Genomic DNA, 18,149 nt, shown 5'->3' with positions numbered 1-18,149 from the left:
GAAGAGAGCATCAGAACCCCTGCAACTGGAATTACAGCTGGTCCTGAACTGCCAAATGGATGCTAGGAGTTGAATCCAGGTCCTCTGGAGAGCAGCCCTCTCTCCAGACTCTTCTTTTCTTTCTTAATATTTTTTCACATTTATTTATTTTGGGTGTGTTCCTGAATGTGTGTGCCACAGCGCACTATTTGTGTGATGATCAGAGGACAATTTGCTAGTGTTTGCTCTCTCCTTCCACCTGTGTGAATTGCAGAACTGGCTGGTCCAATATTTCTTTCTGCATGTATACCTGCATACCAGAAGAGGGCACCTGATCTAACGCTTGTGAGCTCTTGTGTGCTGGGAGCTGTGTGGTTGCTGGGAATTGATCTCGGGACCTCTGGAAGAGCAGCCAGTGCTCTTAACCTCTGAACCATCTCTCCAGCCCCCAATATTTCTTTTATGTAGAAATATTTTCACACAAGAATTCTAAACTCAGCCAGGCAGGGGTGGTGCACGCCTTTAATCCCAGCACTTGGAGGCAGAGGCAGGAGGATCTCTGTGAGTTCGAGGCCAGCCTGGTCTACAGAGCGAGTGCCAGGACAGCCAGGGCTACACAGAGAAATCCTGTGTTGAAAAACAATACCAAAGAAAGAAAGAAAAAAGGGAAAGAGGGAGGGGAGGAGGGAAGGAGGGAGGGAGAAAGGGAGGGAGGGAGGGAGAGGGAGGGAGGGAGGCAGAATTCTAAACTCACAGTAATCTGGGCCAAAGGACAGTGTGTCTAACCTGGGGTCTCCCTCCTCTCCTAATGACTTTCCCCCACAGATGAGCCCCCCCCCCCCGATCTGGAGTTGCATCTTCTATGCTATAGTCCTACTAAGTGCTCCCAGAAGCCACCCTGTGATCCCATTTAGATATAATGGCACAATTATATGAATATAATCAGATATCATATAATGGTAACTTCAAACCCGACTAAAGATCCCATTTTGACTATTATGAAAACCAACCAGCCAGATTCTTCTTTGAGAAGTCCCCACCCCTGGTGGGGAGGGGTGAGATAAGCCAGTGGGTAAAATCACATGCAGACAAGCCTGACAACCCGAGTTCCATCCCTGGGATCCACATAGGAGAAGGAGAGAAACAACTCTCACAAATGTACAAACTCTCCTGTGACACACACACACACACACACACACACACACACACAATAGCACTTGCACATCTGCATGCATTCACACAAATAGATACAGAAATATAATAAAAAAAGACATGTCCATGGTTTTAGGTGTGTACTACTTTCTTCCCAAGTGCCTATCTTTCTTTTAGCCCCTGTGCTTAAAATCTATGACAAAAATCTCTTGCAATAAATTCCAACTTGGGCCAGTAAGCTGGCTCAGCGGGTGAAGACACCACCAAGCCTGACATCCTGACTTAAATCCCCAGAATCCACATGTGGAATGGAAGACCTGGCTCTTGAAGTGTCCTCATGTCTATGTGTGTGCCCAAATACATGCACATACATAATTTTCTTTAATTAACAAGACCTGTTGAGATGGCTCAGTGGGTAAAGGTGTTCACCATTGAACCAGATGACCTGAGTTCAACCTCTGGGACCCACATAGTGGAAAGAGAAAGCCAAGTACCTCTGACCTCCATACATGTAACATGCTGTGTGCGTACATGCATGCACACACACAAAATACATATGATTTTAAAAAACAAACCTCCAACTCTACTGCACACTGGCTTGTCAACTGAGTTCCCTAAGAGATGAGAGGACTCTGAGGATGCTGTGGGTGGCAGTGTGGAGCCTCTTCTTTGCTGCTGCCATAGATGAAGGCCGCCCTTCTGTGCACTCACTGGCCCTGATCCCAGACAGAGGCACACACACTGGAGGTCAGATAGGGTACTGTTTAATCAGCGCTCACCAGACTGTGTCCATGTCTCTGAGACAATTACCATAAAAATCCACACAGGCACATTCCATCATGGACTCTATACTAAACATGTGTAAGACGTAGACAAGTCGTTGTCCTCATTTTTCAGACAAGGAAACCAAGGCACAGAGAGAGTACCCAGCTTGCCCCAGTTACACAGTAGAGGAAGCCAAGTTGAATGACTCTGATAACTCAGAGACTGGGGGACTGCCAGCTTCCTTGAGGTGCTAGAACTTTCTTGGCCACCACTTCCTTGTGAGCAGAGGACAGCTTTGGGCAAGCAGAGGAGAGAGGATGCATGCTCAAAGGTGTGAGTGGGTATGAAAGAGGAGAGGGTGTGGGGAAGAAGGGTGTGAGAGGCTCGTCATGAGGAACGAATGACTCTCCGGATCCAGGTACTGTATTTGCAGATCTCAGTGTAGACAGCTGGGTGCAGGGCAGCACCACAGGGGTAAATGCCCCAGGAGAGGATGCCATGCAGAGTGTCGTCACACACCAGTGGGCCACCAGAGTCACTCTGAGGATAGGAAGAAGGAGACACCATGAAGTGAGAGCTGCGGTTGGGTTAGACACAGAAGGGCTGGCACGGGCTGGAATGATGTTACATGTTGGGGTGGTAAGGGCTTACAGAGCTGGAAGGGGACAGTGGAGATGTGATGGGTTTGCAGTTGGAACTGTGGCTCATCAGAGGTGAGGGGACTGAGAAGGGTCAAGGGTAGGGCTTGGTAGGGTGAGACATGGGTTGAGGGAGGAAGTGGGTTGAGAAAGGGAAAAAGAGTAGGGAAGACCCAGGACTGGGAAGGGAAGTGAGAAGGCGGAGCCAGCAGAACCAGCTCTCACTGTCTTTGTGCCCTGCTATCCAGGAGACAGACATGCTTCCTGGCCTGTCCTTACCTGGCAAGAGTCCTGGTTTCTGTCCAGCCCAGCACAAATCATGTTGTTGGTGATTACACCAGGGTAGAAGACCTCACACTGCTTCTGGCTAAGGAGAGTTACCCTGGAGCAGCTCAGACTCCTGTTGTACTTCACTGAGAAGAACAGACCAGTCACACAATCAGCCTTTTCTTCCAGCCCCAAGTCTTCCTTCCACACACCCAGGGGACCTAACCCCACTCCTCCACTCTTAGACACAGGCATTCAGACAGACCCCTGGGGTCCTTCCTAAGCCTCTTCCCTCAGAATCATGGTCCCATTCCTGGCCTCCTCCCTCAGACCCAAAAGTCCAGCCCTCCTCCCTAGAGTACAATCCTCCAGCCCAGTTCTTGCCTCTGCGGGCAGCTGTGGTCCCCCAGCCTGCAACCTGGCACTCCTGCCCTGGCTGGGCGCACTGGAAGGGCAGTTGGATAGGATGCACGCTGGGCGTTGGCACGATAGGACTGCTCAGCTTCAGCATCATGAGGTCATGCTCATCTGAGCGGTGCGGCAGGATGGGGCCTGAGCAAGGCTGGTACTTGGGGTGGAAAACGGGGGAATTCGTGGACCGAAGCTGCTCTTTCTGGAAAAGCAGCAGGTGGTCATCCCCAACTCGAGCCCTCAATGGCCTGTGGGGGAAGACTCAGATTAGAGGTAAAACTTTCATGGTGACAGAGTCTGGTCCTTGGGTCAGAGGGTCAGGAAGAGAGGCTGGGACTGGACCCTGGGACTGAAGCAGAAGGCTAGGGTCTGAACCCCTGGGTCTGAGGAAAGAGAGTAGGAGTTTGGAGGTTGAAGACTGACGCCTCAAAGCTTTGGGTATGCCCACCTCTCCTTTCTCCATGACACCTGGTCCTTTCTCTCTACATGACAGACACACAAGAGGACAATTTTTGTTGTTGTTGTTATTTTTTGTTTTAAATGCTGACTAAACAGGCCTTGATTTCTGCAGACAGGTGCGATGGGCCCACAGCATCCTCTGGTGGTGCAGCTCGAATCCTGCCTCTTTTGTAGGATGGCCGCCGCCCCTAACCTGACCTGAGCAGGGCGAGTGCCTGAGTCCCATCCTCCCCACCCCTCCGTGGAGATCCCTCCATGGCTGTCTCTGGGGCGTCCCTTACTTCTTTCTCCAGCAGTGTGCAGCCGTGAGCACCCAGCTCTGATCCACGAGGACACCCGCGCATTGGAACTGGAGGTTATGGAAGAGGGACACCTGCCAGGGCTGCGAGTCACGCGTGCATGGGACGGTAGATGTCTCAAGGTCCACGCGCGTGGCGTTTCCCGGGAGCAGCAGCGCCTGTGAGCCTGGTGGAGAAGCGAGGACCGAGGATTAGGGCTCGCCTGGCCGGAGCTGGGTACCGGGCGGGTCCCGAACCTCACTGGATTGGACTGTAGGTGGCGCAGCAGTGTCATGAACCGTGGGAGAATTAGGGAACCCTGCGAACCGGTTGCAAAGAGGCGTGGAAGGGCAAGAGGGGTTAGAATGGAACCGGACTAAGACACCCCAGGACTGAGGGTGGAGGGGGAGGGTCTGGGTAGGAGGTTGTAGGAAAGGCAGGGCTCTAACCTACGGGGCGGAGACCAGATGCAGGCCTAGTGCTGTGTTAGGTAAGGCGAAGGGGGGTGGGGTGGGCAGAGAGGGACAGGTACAGAACTCAGTTGGGTAGTAAGGACGGAATACCATGGGGAGGTAAAGGGAAGAGACAAGGCAGTGGAGCAGCGAGGGGCGGAGACAGAGCACAGTCCAGCAATAAGGAATTGGAGGCAGGAACACAGTAGGGGCGGTGAGGAGAGGAGAGGAGACGGGAACATAGTAGGGCAGTAAGGGACTGGGTCAGAATGCTGTGAAGCGCTGGGCAGGAGGGAAGGGAAGGTCTAGTCCAGGGATGGGAAGGGGCAGAGGGAGGGCTTCAGTGCTGGACAGCAGACTAGGCGTACTGTAGGACTTCAGTTAGGAATAGGCAGGGACGCGACGGGTGTTCAAGGGGTGAGGAGAAGGCATGCAAAGCAGGAGAGGCTGAGAAGCTGATGGAGTGAAGGGGCTGGGTTCTGTTCCAGTGGGGCGCGGCACCTGGGGACAGAGCCCACCCGAGGGTGGAGCATGGTTGCAGAGGCCACACTCCCTCCTCCCTCCTTCCTTCCAGTCGCCCCCGGCCCAGGGCTCACCCCAGAGTTGCACCATCAGTAGCGGTAGCAGCAGCTTCACTAGGGCCAAGGCGCCAGAGGCAGTGAAGTAGAGGAGCGGCGCCCTCATGGTTGACACCGGGCTTGCAGAGGCCGGAGTGGAGGGCTAAAACAGATGTTCTGTCAAGACCACTGCCTGGGTGCGCCTGGGCCACCTCAGTGGGGCACTCTGTAGGGGCCCTCAGGACTTCATTCTCTGCTCCTCCAGAGGGGAGCAATTTGTGCACCCAGCCTTTCTTGGACACCAGCCACGCTGAGCTCCAGGTCCATGCTCCTCGGTGGCTGGGTGGGGGTCCTGCTCAGAAACTGTGGGAGCTTCTTCCTAACCTCAGAGCTGAGGGACTTCCCCATGTTACAGGGAAATCAGGGCTACAAAAGAGTTGCTGCCCATTGCCCGAGGGTCCCCACCCATCCTCTCGCCATCCACCCCAACCAGGGTGGGGTGCATCCCCCTTCACCTGGGAGTCGCCAGTGGGAAGGAGGGAGGAGACTCAGAAGTGTCTCTTGCTATGCAGTGTGGGCTGCAAACAGTCTTCTGACCAGGGACCCCTGGCCAGACCTTCCCTTTTAACCCCCAAGATCCCGGAAGCTTCCCCCACCCTCCCCTCAGGGACTCACTCCCTCTCTTTCCCTCTCCCTAATTATAACGTGGGTGGGGCTGGCACTCAACCAGGGCCCCAGATTCCTGCTCCGGGAGGGGCCCTGGAATACAGGCTTCTGCCGATGACAGGAACACTTTTTGGAGCTGGCTTTCTTGGGGGTTCCCCCATGCCCTGTTCTGAGAAGTGTTCCCAGGTGTGGTGGGAGGATGGGGAGGGGGTCAAGTCTTCTGGGAGCCTGGGGTGATGGGATGATGTGTGACACGGGGAGATGAAGACGGAGAGACGTAGGTGCTGGCAGGTGGAATGCGGAAGGAGGTGGAAGAGTTCAGGTGGTGGGAGGAAGGCGCGGGAAGGACATAAACTCCCAGAGGCGTAAACCAAGAAACCGTAGGCTCCTTGTGTCTCCCCATGCGCTTCGCGGGTGGGGTGGGGGAGTCTGTAGCTTTGCACTAAACCTGTGTGTGAACATCTTGCACCTCCCTGCATGTCTCCAGGTGACACACAGTTGGTGAATCATAGGAGGCCCAGGTTGCAAGGGACAGGCCACATCACCTCGGCTAACACCCTCATTTTGGGTGAGGAATGGGAGGCTCAGAGAGGGTTGTGACTCATAAGAGGTCACACAGCAAGCAAGTCCGCCTAACAACCGGAAGGTTCTATCTAGTTGCAGCTCTGAGTTCTCCCCTGTGCCAGAGATCTCTCTCCAAGAGCAGAACAGAATGTCTGTGTTATCTGGGGCATCTTTTGCCAGGCTCAGCCCTGTCCAGATCTTTTGCTACACTGGTTATGTTGCAGCAGCCACCAGCCACATGCAGCTATAGAGCATCCGAACATGTCAAGGTGGCAGGAATTTCCTTCCTGCTTTGACTTTATTTTAACTAGCAGAAGATACTAATCCATACTGGCCTCTGGGAACTGAATTTGGGCAGTTTGAAAATGATAGTAAGCCTTCTTTACTGCCTCTTGCTCCACACATGCATATGCACTCACTGTTTTCACACTTTCAGATGTGCAATTTTCCATCAGAAGAACTGAGTGCCTGGAAGGAGCGAACTGAGTTCTTTCTGCGGGGCCTGCTTGGTGGAGAAGGGTGCTTGTGGCAAAGGCTGACAACCTATGTTTGATCCTTGGACGCTACATGGTGGAAGAAGCGAACTGACTCCTGCAGTTTGCACACTTCCACATGTGTACCATGGCATGAGCACCCCCGCCCTGGAAATGAATGAGTAAAATGTAAAAAGAAAATGAACTGAGCTGTAACGTGACATTGATTTGATAGCTAACACTGTCCTTGGGCTTGGAAGTCTGTCAGTCTTTCACTTCTCAGCTGTATGGCTGTGAGCAAACGCCTTCATCTGTCTGGAAAGTGGACAGAAGAATAGGACCCATCTCTTAGGGAGGTTGTGAGCATTCGTTTGGTTAGTAACATTTAAAAGTTCTGGGACACTGAAGAGATGGCTCAGCAGTTCAGGGGAATTGCTGCTCTTGCTGAGGACTTGGGTTTGGTTCCCAGCACCCATATGGTGGCCAGGGGACCTGATGTCCCCTTCTGGACTCCTCAGGCACCAAGCAGGCATGTGATACACATACATACATGCAGACGAAGACTCAATACACATAAATCATTTAAAAGCTCTCTGTATCTGTATCAGGATTTCTATATGGTTGACACTGAATAGAACCATTTTATCATTTAACAAATATTTATTGAAACCCTGGAATATGCCAGGGACTGTCTTCAGGGCTGGGGACAAAACAACAAAAACCAAACAAACAAACAAAGCCAGTGATGTCCGGAGTCACAACTTAGGTCAAGCCAGGATTTGTTCCAAGCCCCAAGTTGATCCAGGTCAAAGCATTTCCTATACTATATCCATGGTGGGTCACAGAGAGTGCATGCAAGGGTCCCAGCGGAGGGGTTCTTAAGAAAGAATGAACAGAAGTCAAAGTGTTAAGAAGAGGTTGGAGGGGTTGGGTGGTGACAAGCAGGTCTCTTCTAGTTGTTTTTCATAATCTCGTAGATCCAGTCAGTATATTTGCAGACTTTTGTATAGACACCAGGCTTTCTGGTGACTGCACATGGGTCCTGACCCCAGGAGATGATGCCTTGAAGAGACCCATTACAGACGAGAGGGCCTCCAGAGTCACCCTGGCATGAGAGGAGACACATCAGTTAGAGTCAAGTTAGAGGCTTGTGATGAGAGTGAGGACAGTGGTGGGGGTAGGAAGCAGGCAAAGGAAGAATTTGACAACAGGACTGGTGAGAGGTTGGGAAATGAAGCTGGGATTCTGGGTGAGAATGTCTATGGGGTTAGGATCCAGAAGAACTTGATGGGTGGCTGGAGTTGTAAATGAGGGTAAACATGGGAAGACAGGGATTATGTTGATGTTGGGGTTGGAGATGGTTGGGGTTGGGGTTGGGGATGTCAGTAAAGATGGGATTGAGGTTGGGAGTGGGTATGTGGCTGGAGACCCAGCCCCTGCCTGCTGACCTGGCAGGAGTCTTTGCCCTCTTTCCGAACACTGGCACACAGCATGGTTTCTGTGATGTTGCCTGGGTAGGCATTCTCACACTCCTTGTGTTCAATGATGGAGACATTGGCACATCGCAAGGAATGAGGCAGGCGCACTGTGGGGACAGCAGCGGAGGGTGTGAGCGGTGAGCACCTGATTCTCCAACCCCACTACAGTAGGCAATACCTGGGACAATCCTTACCCTCACCCATCTCTATGCTCATTACTATAGCAACAGCAATGTTATGAGTAAATTCTTCATACTGATTGCTCCCTATGCATTATTTCCGACTCCTCTTGAGGGGAAGTAAAGCCATCTGCCTTAGATCCCACAACTAGAAAGCTACAGATTTGGGAATCACACCCGGCTCACTCTTGGGCCCCAGCGTGAGTCTCCCAGAATTTCCCATCTCCCTTTCAGCTCATTCCACTTGTGACAGCCTAAGGTAACCATGGTTCTGGAGTGACTCTGATCTTTATCTCTGGATATTCGTCTGGCCTCCATTCCCCACATCCCATCTTCCACCCTGATCACATGTCCCCAGGGAGCCCCTACACTGGGGGCTGGACGTGGTGCCCCATCCGGAAATGAGGCAGCTGGTGCCCGCAGTGACGCAGTGGGAGGACAGGGTGAGTGGCTGCACAGCTCGGGTAAGGATGGCGGGAGATGACATCTTCACCAGCATGATGTCATTCCGGTGGTCTTTGTTGGGGAGGCTGTTGTTAAAGCCGGGGTGGGGGAAGGACTCAGTGGCCATCCGCTTCTGCTCATAGCCATCTGTCTTCTCCAGATTGTGCTCCCCAAGAAGGATCACGTAACGGCTGAGGTGGGAGAGATGTGGTCAGAGGTGGAAAGGTAGGGGGACAGGGCAGGGGTGGGGAAGGAGAGATGATGAATGGTACCTTGTAAACACCAGCCCCATCCTACTTCCAGCATCACTCACCCCTTCATCCCCATCCCGACTAGGCTAGCATCACCCACACTAAGGCCACCTCATCCCTCTATCATCAACCCAACTAGATCTTCCTTGTACAAACTAACACCACCCCATGCCTCCATCTTCAGTCCCAACTAGATCTCCATCATATACACTAACAGTGCCTTTCCAGCCTTGGTCACATTCTCATCATCCATGCTAATGCCACACCACCCTCAATCCCTCCACCTGCTGCTGCCATCCTCCCAAGTTCTCTCTAGTCCTAGCCCCTCTCTCCATCCATCTCTCCATCTCCAGCCCCTCCCAGCCCCGCCCCAGCCCCCGCACCCACGGCTTGCGGCAGTGGGCTGCTGTCAGGAGCCATTTGGGGGCGATGAGGGTTGCCCCACAGAGAAGCCGTGTCTTCTGAAAGAGGGCCACCTGCCATGGCTGGGAATGAGGGGTGCACTCGTAACCCTTGATGATCCTTGTCTCTCCCCCTACAAGCCCTGAAGGAGGCAAAAGATGTAAGCATAAGAGGGAGTAGGCTTGTAGAGGGACCCCTGAAATGAGGATGGGGAGGAACAAAATGTTCTCATTCTTAGCTGGCATAAGTCTGTACTTCCAGGTCATTAGAGGCTGTCCTCAGCTTTTGAAGTGACCCCGCTCCCCTCCTCCTCCTCTAAGACCCATTTGACCATGCCTGGTATAGCTCAGACCAACTCACTGTGATCTCCACCTGGGTTGTAGGGGAAGGAACGTAGAAATAAGAGAGGGAGGCCCTACATTTCCTTCTAAGCCCCACGGTACCTGTCACCAGAGCAAGTGTGATGAATCGTAGAATCACCATGGCCTGGAGTAGAGCAGGACGGGCTCCAGGTTCCCCTGGGGACAAGGAGGAAGGCCTAATCAATTTAAGAGGAGATTGGAGCCGGCCTGTGGTTTCTCCTCTCTCCTTCACCTGGAGCAGCTCTACTTCTCTGATCACCTGTCTCCTTCTCCCAAGGGAACCTCTTGATTCTAACAACAAACCCCAAGCCTAGAAGGAGAATCTTATGTTTCTGGAGCGACCTTGGACAGAGGCTTGGATCCTGGCTAGCAGCTTTCTGGGTGTAGAAGAGAACAACAAAGCTTCAGGGAGGGGCTTTGTTGGGCAAGGCTCTTGGGCTCACTTGGTTTAAGTTGCCGGTGGAGGAGGAAGCCCCCTGGGGGAATCTCAGAGGATATTTTTCTTCTCACTCACCTGAGAACCTGGCTTGCCCCACAATTCCTAGTGATGGCAGGACAAGGGGATAGGGTCACCTACTGGGTAAGGACCTCATTTTTGTTGTCCCAACAGCAGTGATAGGAGCTGGTGAGGTCTTTCTGCAACCAGTGAAGTCCCTCCACCTTGCTAAAGCTCTGTGAAGGACAGCTGGACAGGGCGGGGTGGAGTTGGCTAAGGGACAGCCAGTGACTACAGCTGCCCTGGCTGGCGGGGGTGGGAGAGAGGGCAGGACTTAGCCACCTAAACTAGGAACAGAGGTCATGGAGTTTGGGGGCAGGAGTTTGAAGGGGAGAGATACAGAGATGCAGAGTGTGGTCTCAAGTCCCTTCACATCTTCCAAGGACACATGGGAGGGGGAAATACATGCTGGGACAGAAGACGCCTAGCTTCTGGGATGACAGTCTGGAATGGGTGGGGGTTGGCAGAACCTTCCCTTCCCTCCTGGATTCACTCATGGGCTCTGGGGCTGGGGCTCTGAAGGGCCCAGCAGTGGCAGCTGCAGCAGGCTGGGTCTGAGCACCAGGCAGACAAGCAGGCAGGCTGGCAGGCTGGCAGGCTGGCAGGCAGGCAGGGGGTTGGCCCCGGGCAGGCCTGGAATGACTAGGCTCCTTGCCCTGCCTTATCACCCTGGCAGAGGGGTGTGTGGGGGCCTTCCAAGGCAGCCTTGGGGTCTGGGAGACAGGACATCACTTCTCCAAGCCCCCCTCTCCTCTGTGGCCATGTCTTCTTGCCTCTCCAGCAGGTTTCTGTGTCCCAGTCCTCCCCACCTCCCTCTCTCCCATCCTATCGAATTTGTGTGTGATTTTGGTCTCTCTGCCACTAGGTTTCCGCCCCTGCATGTCTTTGGATCTTTGTCTCCTCTTGTCTCAGCTCTTTGTCCTGTACCATCCCTCTGGGCCTCCCTCTGCCTGTCTCTGTTACATCTCTAAGGCCTCCATCTCTCCCTCCTCCTGTGGGCCTCTCCTTCCTCACTGCCTGGGCTCAGTGGGGCCCTTGGCTGCCTTTGGGCCCTCCCTTCTCCTTTCCAAAGAGAGAAGGGGGGAATCTGGGGCGTCACAGAGGTGGGGCTGCTTGCTAGGTGAAGGGGCAGGACAGGACGGTGGGGGAGGCAGGTCAGGGCCTGTGGCAGCCATGGCTCAAGAAAGGAGAAAGAAACCTCAGCCAGGGGCCCCAGGGCTCTGTGTGGGTCTCTATTCTCTGCTGACCCTTCCCTCCTCTCCCAAGCCTCCACTGCCCAGGCTTCCAGCACTTACTGGGTACTGTAGATAATTTCCAGTCACTCTTCAGCCTCCCGGGCCTCCTCATTGGATAGCCCCAGGTTCGAAGCCTCGCTTCTCCCAGTTTATGTTTTCATTCAGATCTTTCTTCCCCAGGCCTTCCTCTCCTCTCTCCCCTACCAGATGTGGGACAAGGCGGAGTAGGCCCAGGCTCTGCCGGCAGCCAACCGTGGCCTCAAACCCTACGGGCTCTGCCTCTTCCTACCCAGGTGACGTGAGACGGGCGACTCCACCCCAGGGAAGTTCAGTTCCCTAATCTGTGACATGGGGGTGCTGGCCCTGCCTTGGGGTGGAGTGGGGGATGAAATGCCAGGAGGATGCTGGGAAAGCCATCCTTGTGCCTTTGGTAAGCACACCAGGTCCCCCTTAGGCATTTTTGAGTAAAACCTTTTCTGTCTTCAGAAGAGAATGGGGAGAAAGGACCTCTGGGGTGCATAGCCTTGTGCACCATGGAACATCTCTGACAGAGTAAATCAGACTGGCATCCCACCCCAGAAGGAACATATGAAGGCTGTGGGGCAGTCAGGTGTAACACAAAACCCCCACCCCAGTCATTTATATCCAGTTCATTAGGAAGCCAGAAGCGGGGCTGGAGAAAGGGTGCAGTGGGTTAGAGTCCTGGCTGCTCTTCCTAGAGGATCTTGGCTCAGTTTCCAGTACTCACACAGTGGCTCTCAACTGTGTGTAACTTCAGTCCCAGGGGAATCCAATGTCTTCTTCTGACTTCAGTGGGCACCAGGCACATATGTGGTGCACAGACATACATGCAGGAAAACACCCATAATCATAAGATAAAGATAATAATAATCTTAAAGCTAAGACCAAAATCTTTGATTTTGAAACAGATTCTCACTATGTAGCTCTGGCTAGCCTAGAGCTCAGTCTGTAGACCAGTCTGACCTCAAACTCAGAGATCAGCTTGCCAAGGGCAGGCACTCCATCACCACACCTGGCCTGTTGGTTTTTGAGACAGGGTCTCATGAAGCCCAGAATGACCTCAAACTCACTGTGTATTCCAAGATGACCTTGAGCTCCTAATCCTCCCCACCTCTTTCTCCTGAGTGCCAAGATCACAGGCCTATGCAACCAAGCCCAGCCAAAACTCCCACCCTTTCCGGTTTCCTCCGGGTTAAACTGTACGTTAAACAGACAGGCACAGCCCCTTCCCTTGATTGTATAATGTTTATTCCAGGGTTTCCCAGCCCTCTCTCCACCATCGAGCTTTGTAAAAATTCTCTACACCAATAAGGGTGGGATCTTGGAGTGGTGAGGGAGGAGACGTGCTCTGAGGGTCAGAGAGGCCCCTACGCAGAATCACGTGGAGTCAGGGGAATCCGGGTTAGTTGTTCCTGATGACTGTTCTGATCCAGGGCACATATTTGCAGATCTTGGTATAGACCCCTGGAATGCCCTTTTGTCCGCAAGGCCCAACAGATCCCCAGGAAACCAGACCTTGAAGAACCCCTCCACACACCAGGGGGCCTCCAGAGTCACCCTAGAAGACAGAAAAGAGACAGCTACTTAACCTAGTGGCTCCAAGACACGTCCTGGGAGAAGAGGGCAGGGCTAGCTCACTGGAAGAGCATCGTAACAACTGGCCAATAGGAAGGAAGATGCCACCTGACTGATTCTGGCCAATGAGTGAAGAGAATGCCATCCTCCGTGCCCAAACCCCGGAGAAGAGGCCTGGGCTATGAGAGTACAGAGCGTGCTGAGGGGATTGGTTGGTCTCTGGGCGCTGTGATAGAGTGGCCTCCTCTAAGTAGCCCAAGACACTAAGGACACAGAATCACACGTTGACACAGTCAGCTGATTTACCCAATCCCTCTCTCTCAACGTGGGGTAGCCCCAGCTGGTTGGTGGTGTGGGGAAGCCCTGGAGTGCCCCCGAAGGGGCCCTGACGTATCCCATCCTGGCTAGTTCTCTGCCCTCCATGGCTTGCATCTTTTCCCCTCCCACTTCTCAGCCTCCGGTCCCTCCTTTCCTCCCTCTCCTGATCCAACATTCTGGGCTCCTCTCTCCCATCCCCATCTCTTCCTCCCTTAGGCTGAGGTTCCCTCTTCTCTAGACCCATCACTCCCAATTCTTTCACCTCCACCTCCCTGGTTTGGGTCTTTTCCTCACTTCTGTAGTGTGAGATCAGAACCTAGATGCAGCTCGAGGCAGCAAGCCTCCTCTTCCCCTCGCAGACACCAACAGGCATTCTACAAGGATACTGTCTTCCAGCCCCTAGCTAACAGAGTTCCAGGTGCCAGGATCCCTCACCTGGGGAGTGAGTTTATGTCTAAGTTAGTATTGGTGGTCGTTCATGCTGCTGTCCTCCCCTTGCCTGCCTCCTGCCTAAGAACCAGAGAGCCTGGTTGCAGGTGCTTGCTGTGAAATATTCTCCACTCTCAGAAAAGTATAAAAAGAAACTCTTCTTTTGCCATGTGGGCTATGATTCTTCTTCAGGGTTCCATCATGCTCTCTGTCTCTAGTGCTGGGGTCCGAACACTCCTCAGAGCCCCGCCATGTTGTTGCCTCTGTCTGTTCATGGCATTAGGAACTCTATTAATGAACTCCTTACTCTGCACCCAGTCTACCTCAGTCTACCTCAGTGTCCCTCTTGAGCCCTCCCAACCACCTAAAGCTTTCATCTTCCTTTCTTTCTCCATTGCCTTCTTTCTGTCCCCCGTGGTCGTCACCACCCTGAGTTGATTCACCTGGCAGGCATCTTTTCCGGCTTCACCACCAGCACACACCATGTTCTCTGTCACTCTTCCAGGAAACACGGCTTGGCATGTGTTATTGGAGACGATGGAGAGGTCGAGGCATTGGAGCCGGTCTGGAAATGGGTCTGGGGATGGGAGATGGGTGGTGTAGGTGATGTCGACCCTCTGAGATTGCTACTTTGAGATTACTCTTCACAAGGACATTTGATCCAAATTTATACCCCTCCTCGAAACCTCACTGCCATCCTAAACTCTCTCAGTTTCATGACTCAGTTCCATAGTGACTCTTGTCCCCAGGTCATAGGCCTGGTCCTTTGAACTTTGACCTCATTACCTCTTGATCTCAGCCTCACTTCATGTCTTCCATCTCCTGGACCCATGTCCTCCGTTTCACTTTAACCTCAGACCCCAATTCCACATCTTCCAAAGTTTCACTTCATCTCAACTCAAAAAACAAGTCTTCCCATTGGGGTCATTTGACCTCAGACTCCATGCCACAGAAACCCTGGCCCAAACCTTATGACTTCCAAATGTGTCATGAGAAAGATTCTGACCAGACTGTGATTCAGTGCCCTCAGCTTCGTCCCCTCCCCCGCCTCCTCCACCCCAGTAGAGACAGAACCTAGGACCTAGGAACTCCATCACTGAGCCACATCTACAGACATTTGTGCTTTTTATTTTGAGACAGGCTCTTACTCTGTAGTGGAGGATGGCCTTGACTCTTTACCCTCTTATTGAAGCCTCCACAGTACTTGGGATTAGAGCCCAGCAGATACCAGCTCTGTAATGACCTCTAACACCCGAGTCTATGAATCAGATGCCCTGATGACCTGATCACAGTTCTAACCCCTCTGATCTATATTCAATCCCTTAACCTCTGTGGTTCGGAAGACTCCCACCTACCATGACCCTGACCCCGATGTTTAACCCCATAACCATGCTCCTTCTGAATCAAACAACTTGACCTCTTGCCCTACATCCCTCACTCCCAACCTCAGGACCCTCTTACCCCACGGCTTGTTTGTGATGCCCCATCCTGAAATATGACACTTGGTCCCCATAGGTGCACAGAAAGCGGGCAGGGCCAGAGGCCGGACAGCATGGGTCAGGTGAACGGGTCTGCTCAGCCGTAGGAGTCGGAGATCGTGCTCATGGTTCTGATGGGCACCCTGGTAGCTGGGGTGTGTCATGGAGAAGGTGGTGAGCCTCAACTGTTCTGTCCAGTCCAGCTTGGTGAGGCTGTGCTCACCAAGGCGTACTACATACCTGAGGGTGCAGTTGGTCAATTCGTGGCAGATGGGCTGCCCCTTACCTCTGTCTGTATCTCTCTCTCAGCCTCTGGGTCTCTTCCCCATCATCTATACATGTTGGGTTAGTCTTCCATGGCTTCTCTCTACTGCTCTTTGATAGCTGGTGTCATGGGGCGGGGATGTCTTCTGCTATACTAGCTGCCATTTTATCCCCATAGCCCCCACCAGCAATGCTACCAGGGCTGTTGACTGAGCAATGGATAAGGAGTACACCTCTGTCCTTCATGGAGCCTCTTGGTCCCTTGATACCTGGCTCCCCTTTCATAGCAAAGTCTAGACCTAGAAAGTGGGTCATCTGGGGTCTAAGGAGGTGGCTCAGTGGGTGTCCTGGTTAGTGGTGTCCTAGACACCCTGAGTCTAGCTGGGGTCAGGGAACACCTGGGGCTGGTGATAAATGCTGTATAGGAAAGGAAATGGCACATGAGGAAATGTGAGACCAACAGAGGCGCCATCCCAGGTCCTCCACCCACTGCACACACCTCATCCCACCTTGCAGCACCCAGCCCCGCCTCAGGAAGTTCTTCTCCACCTCTGACCTGAAGTTGGCTGCCTCCTACCCCTTGACACCAGACACCATCAGGGGGAGACCTACATCTGCAGCTGGCACCCTCCTCTTCTCACTCCAAGGAGGGCCCCAGGGCGGGAGGGGCTTACTTGCCACTGCAGTGAGCAGCTGTAAGGATCCACTGGCGGTCCACAAGGACACCGCCACAGCGCAGGTATTTGCCACGGAACAGCCCCACCTGCCAAGGCTGTGAGTTCTTCACACACTCAACGCCATTAAAAATCTTCTCCCTGTCAGCCTGACTGAGACCTGAAGTCCAGTGTAGGCCAGAGAAATGGGGGTTAGACATGACGGTTGTGGATGGGAGGAGGTGAGGTGCAGGAATGTCAGGAAAGGAGACAACAGCTGAGTGTGTGTGATGGTGTGTGCTTGTCATCCCAGCACCCTGGGGACTGAGGGGGGTGGTCTGTCACAAGTTTCAGAAAAGAAAAACAAAACAAACAAGAAGATGGAAGATGAAGAGAGATGGACCCAGCAACACAGGGAGACAGCTTAGCAGGATTGGCCTCTTCCACTATCCTCAGCTCCAGGTTGTTTTTTTTTTGGGGGGGGGGCTCGGGGTGTATAGGACCTTATCATGGGGGAAGGGACGGACACATCGCAGGGCTGTCACCACCCCTCCCTCCCACTTCCTACCCTGCTGTGGCTCAGAAAACTCACCCACAACACACAGGAGCAAGAGGGTGCTGGGCCTCATGATGGGCTGTCTCCAGGGTCTGCCAGGAAAGGTGGGGTATCTGAGCTCACCCTTCTCCATGCCCCCACCTCTGCCCTCTCCTCTCTGCCCCAGGCCATTCCCTCACTGCCCCATATGACCCCTTCTCACCTGTTTGCCAAGTCTTGGATGCGATTGATGCGTTCGTCACCTGTTCAGCCTGTCTCTGGCTCTCTCTCCTATCTCGTTGTCCACCTACCTGTCTGCCCTTTCATCTGCCGGCCACCTGAAAGTCAACTGTCCAGATGTCACACATGATGCCCCACCTGATGCCTTTGTTTCAGCTCATCGGATTTCCTCTTGGCGGTGGGGTGGTGGAGGATGAGGAAGCTGGGGCAGGGCACGGTTCTAATCCTGCCGGAACTCTCTTCCGCTAATGACACTTAATTGGGCTTCAGAGCCCATGAAGACCCAGCCCCACTCCCCTCACTTCAACCAGCCAGGGGATGGGCCCAGAGGACAATGACTCAAGGTGTCTGTGGAGCTGGATTCTAATCCCCACTCCAGGGAGGACTGAGTCGGGAGGGTGGGGCACTAGGACATCTTGAGCCGGGAAGGGCAGAGGAAAGGGGAGTGGCCTGAGGGTTCAGTGGGAACTGAGATTGGGGGTGGAGTGAGGTAGAATAGCAGAGGCCAGGGAAGACTGACCAGCCTGGAGGTCAGGGATGTACAATGTGGGCTCCTGATCTGGGCCTTTCAGGAACTGAATTCTAACTGAATTCCCCTCTAAGGTCGTTGTTTTTCTCCTTTAAATTATTTTATGCACATGGGTGTTTTGACTGCATGTATATCTGTGTACCTCCTGTGTGCCTGGTACCAGTGGAGGCCAGAAGATCCCCTGGAAACGACTGTGAGGTGCCACATGCAGGCTGGAAACTGAACCCCAGCTCCTCTGAAAACAGCCAAGGCTCTTAACTCCTGAGTCATATCTCTCTAGCTCCCTGAATTTCTTTTTGATCTTGTTGTTTGTTATATTTATTTTGTTTTTGAGACAGGGTCTTGCTAGCCCTAGCTAGCCCTTGTAGTTGCTGTGTGGTCCAGACTGGCCTCAAATTCAGGCAACCCTCCTGCCTCAGCCTCCTGAGTGCTAGGGTCACACCTACCTGCTAATTAAATTCATTTGTGAGTGTACCTTGGTGGATGTGGAGGCCAGAGGTTGGTCAGGTGTCTTCCTCTGTCTTGGACTGACTTGTTATTTTTCAATCCATGAATTCTCATTTGTTTCAGAACCGTGTCATTGAATTAGCCTGGGTGTC

The 18,149-nt window shown here is 53.1% G+C and overlaps 3 protein-coding genes across 3 annotated transcripts; all 3 read right to left on the bottom strand.

Moving 5' to 3' along the window:
* Positions 1-2,283: 2,283 nt before the first annotated feature.
* Positions 2,284-5,085, bottom strand: Klk10 (kallikrein related peptidase 10). Its single transcript, XM_035446318.1, has 5 exons — positions 4,998-5,085; positions 3,953-4,136; positions 3,186-3,460; positions 2,814-2,947; positions 2,284-2,436 (listed from the first exon to the last, which is right to left on the bottom strand). The coding sequence occupies exons 1-5, from the start codon at positions 5,083-5,085 to the stop codon at positions 2,284-2,286; spliced, it is 834 nt and encodes a 277-aa protein (XP_035302209.1).
* Positions 5,086-7,613: 2,528 nt separating this feature from the next.
* Positions 7,614-9,925, bottom strand: LOC100756472 (kallikrein-11). Its single transcript, XM_035446974.1, has 5 exons — positions 9,859-9,925; positions 9,401-9,557; positions 8,688-8,953; positions 8,110-8,246; positions 7,614-7,766 (listed from the first exon to the last, which is right to left on the bottom strand). The coding sequence occupies exons 1-5, from the start codon at positions 9,896-9,898 to the stop codon at positions 7,614-7,616; spliced, it is 753 nt and encodes a 250-aa protein (XP_035302865.1). The 5' UTR covers positions 9,899-9,925.
* Positions 9,926-12,931: 3,006 nt separating this feature from the next.
* On the bottom strand, positions 12,932-16,875 carry LOC100752058 (kallikrein-12). The gene is made up of 5 exons (XM_035447170.1): positions 16,839-16,875; positions 16,268-16,427; positions 15,313-15,569; positions 14,295-14,428; positions 12,932-13,087 (listed from the first exon to the last, which is right to left on the bottom strand). The coding sequence occupies exons 1-5, from the start codon at positions 16,873-16,875 to the stop codon at positions 12,932-12,934; spliced, it is 744 nt and encodes a 247-aa protein (XP_035303061.1).
* Positions 16,876-18,149: the final 1,274 nt, after the last annotated feature.

This window comes from Cricetulus griseus, chromosome 6 (assembly GCF_003668045.3).
Source record: "Cricetulus griseus strain 17A/GY chromosome 6, alternate assembly CriGri-PICRH-1.0, whole genome shotgun sequence".
In the NCBI taxonomy this organism is placed as follows: Eukaryota; Metazoa; Chordata; class Mammalia; order Rodentia; family Cricetidae; genus Cricetulus; species Cricetulus griseus.
The sequence above is the reverse complement of the archived record's forward strand: the minus strand, read 5'-3'. Positions and strand labels throughout refer to the sequence as shown.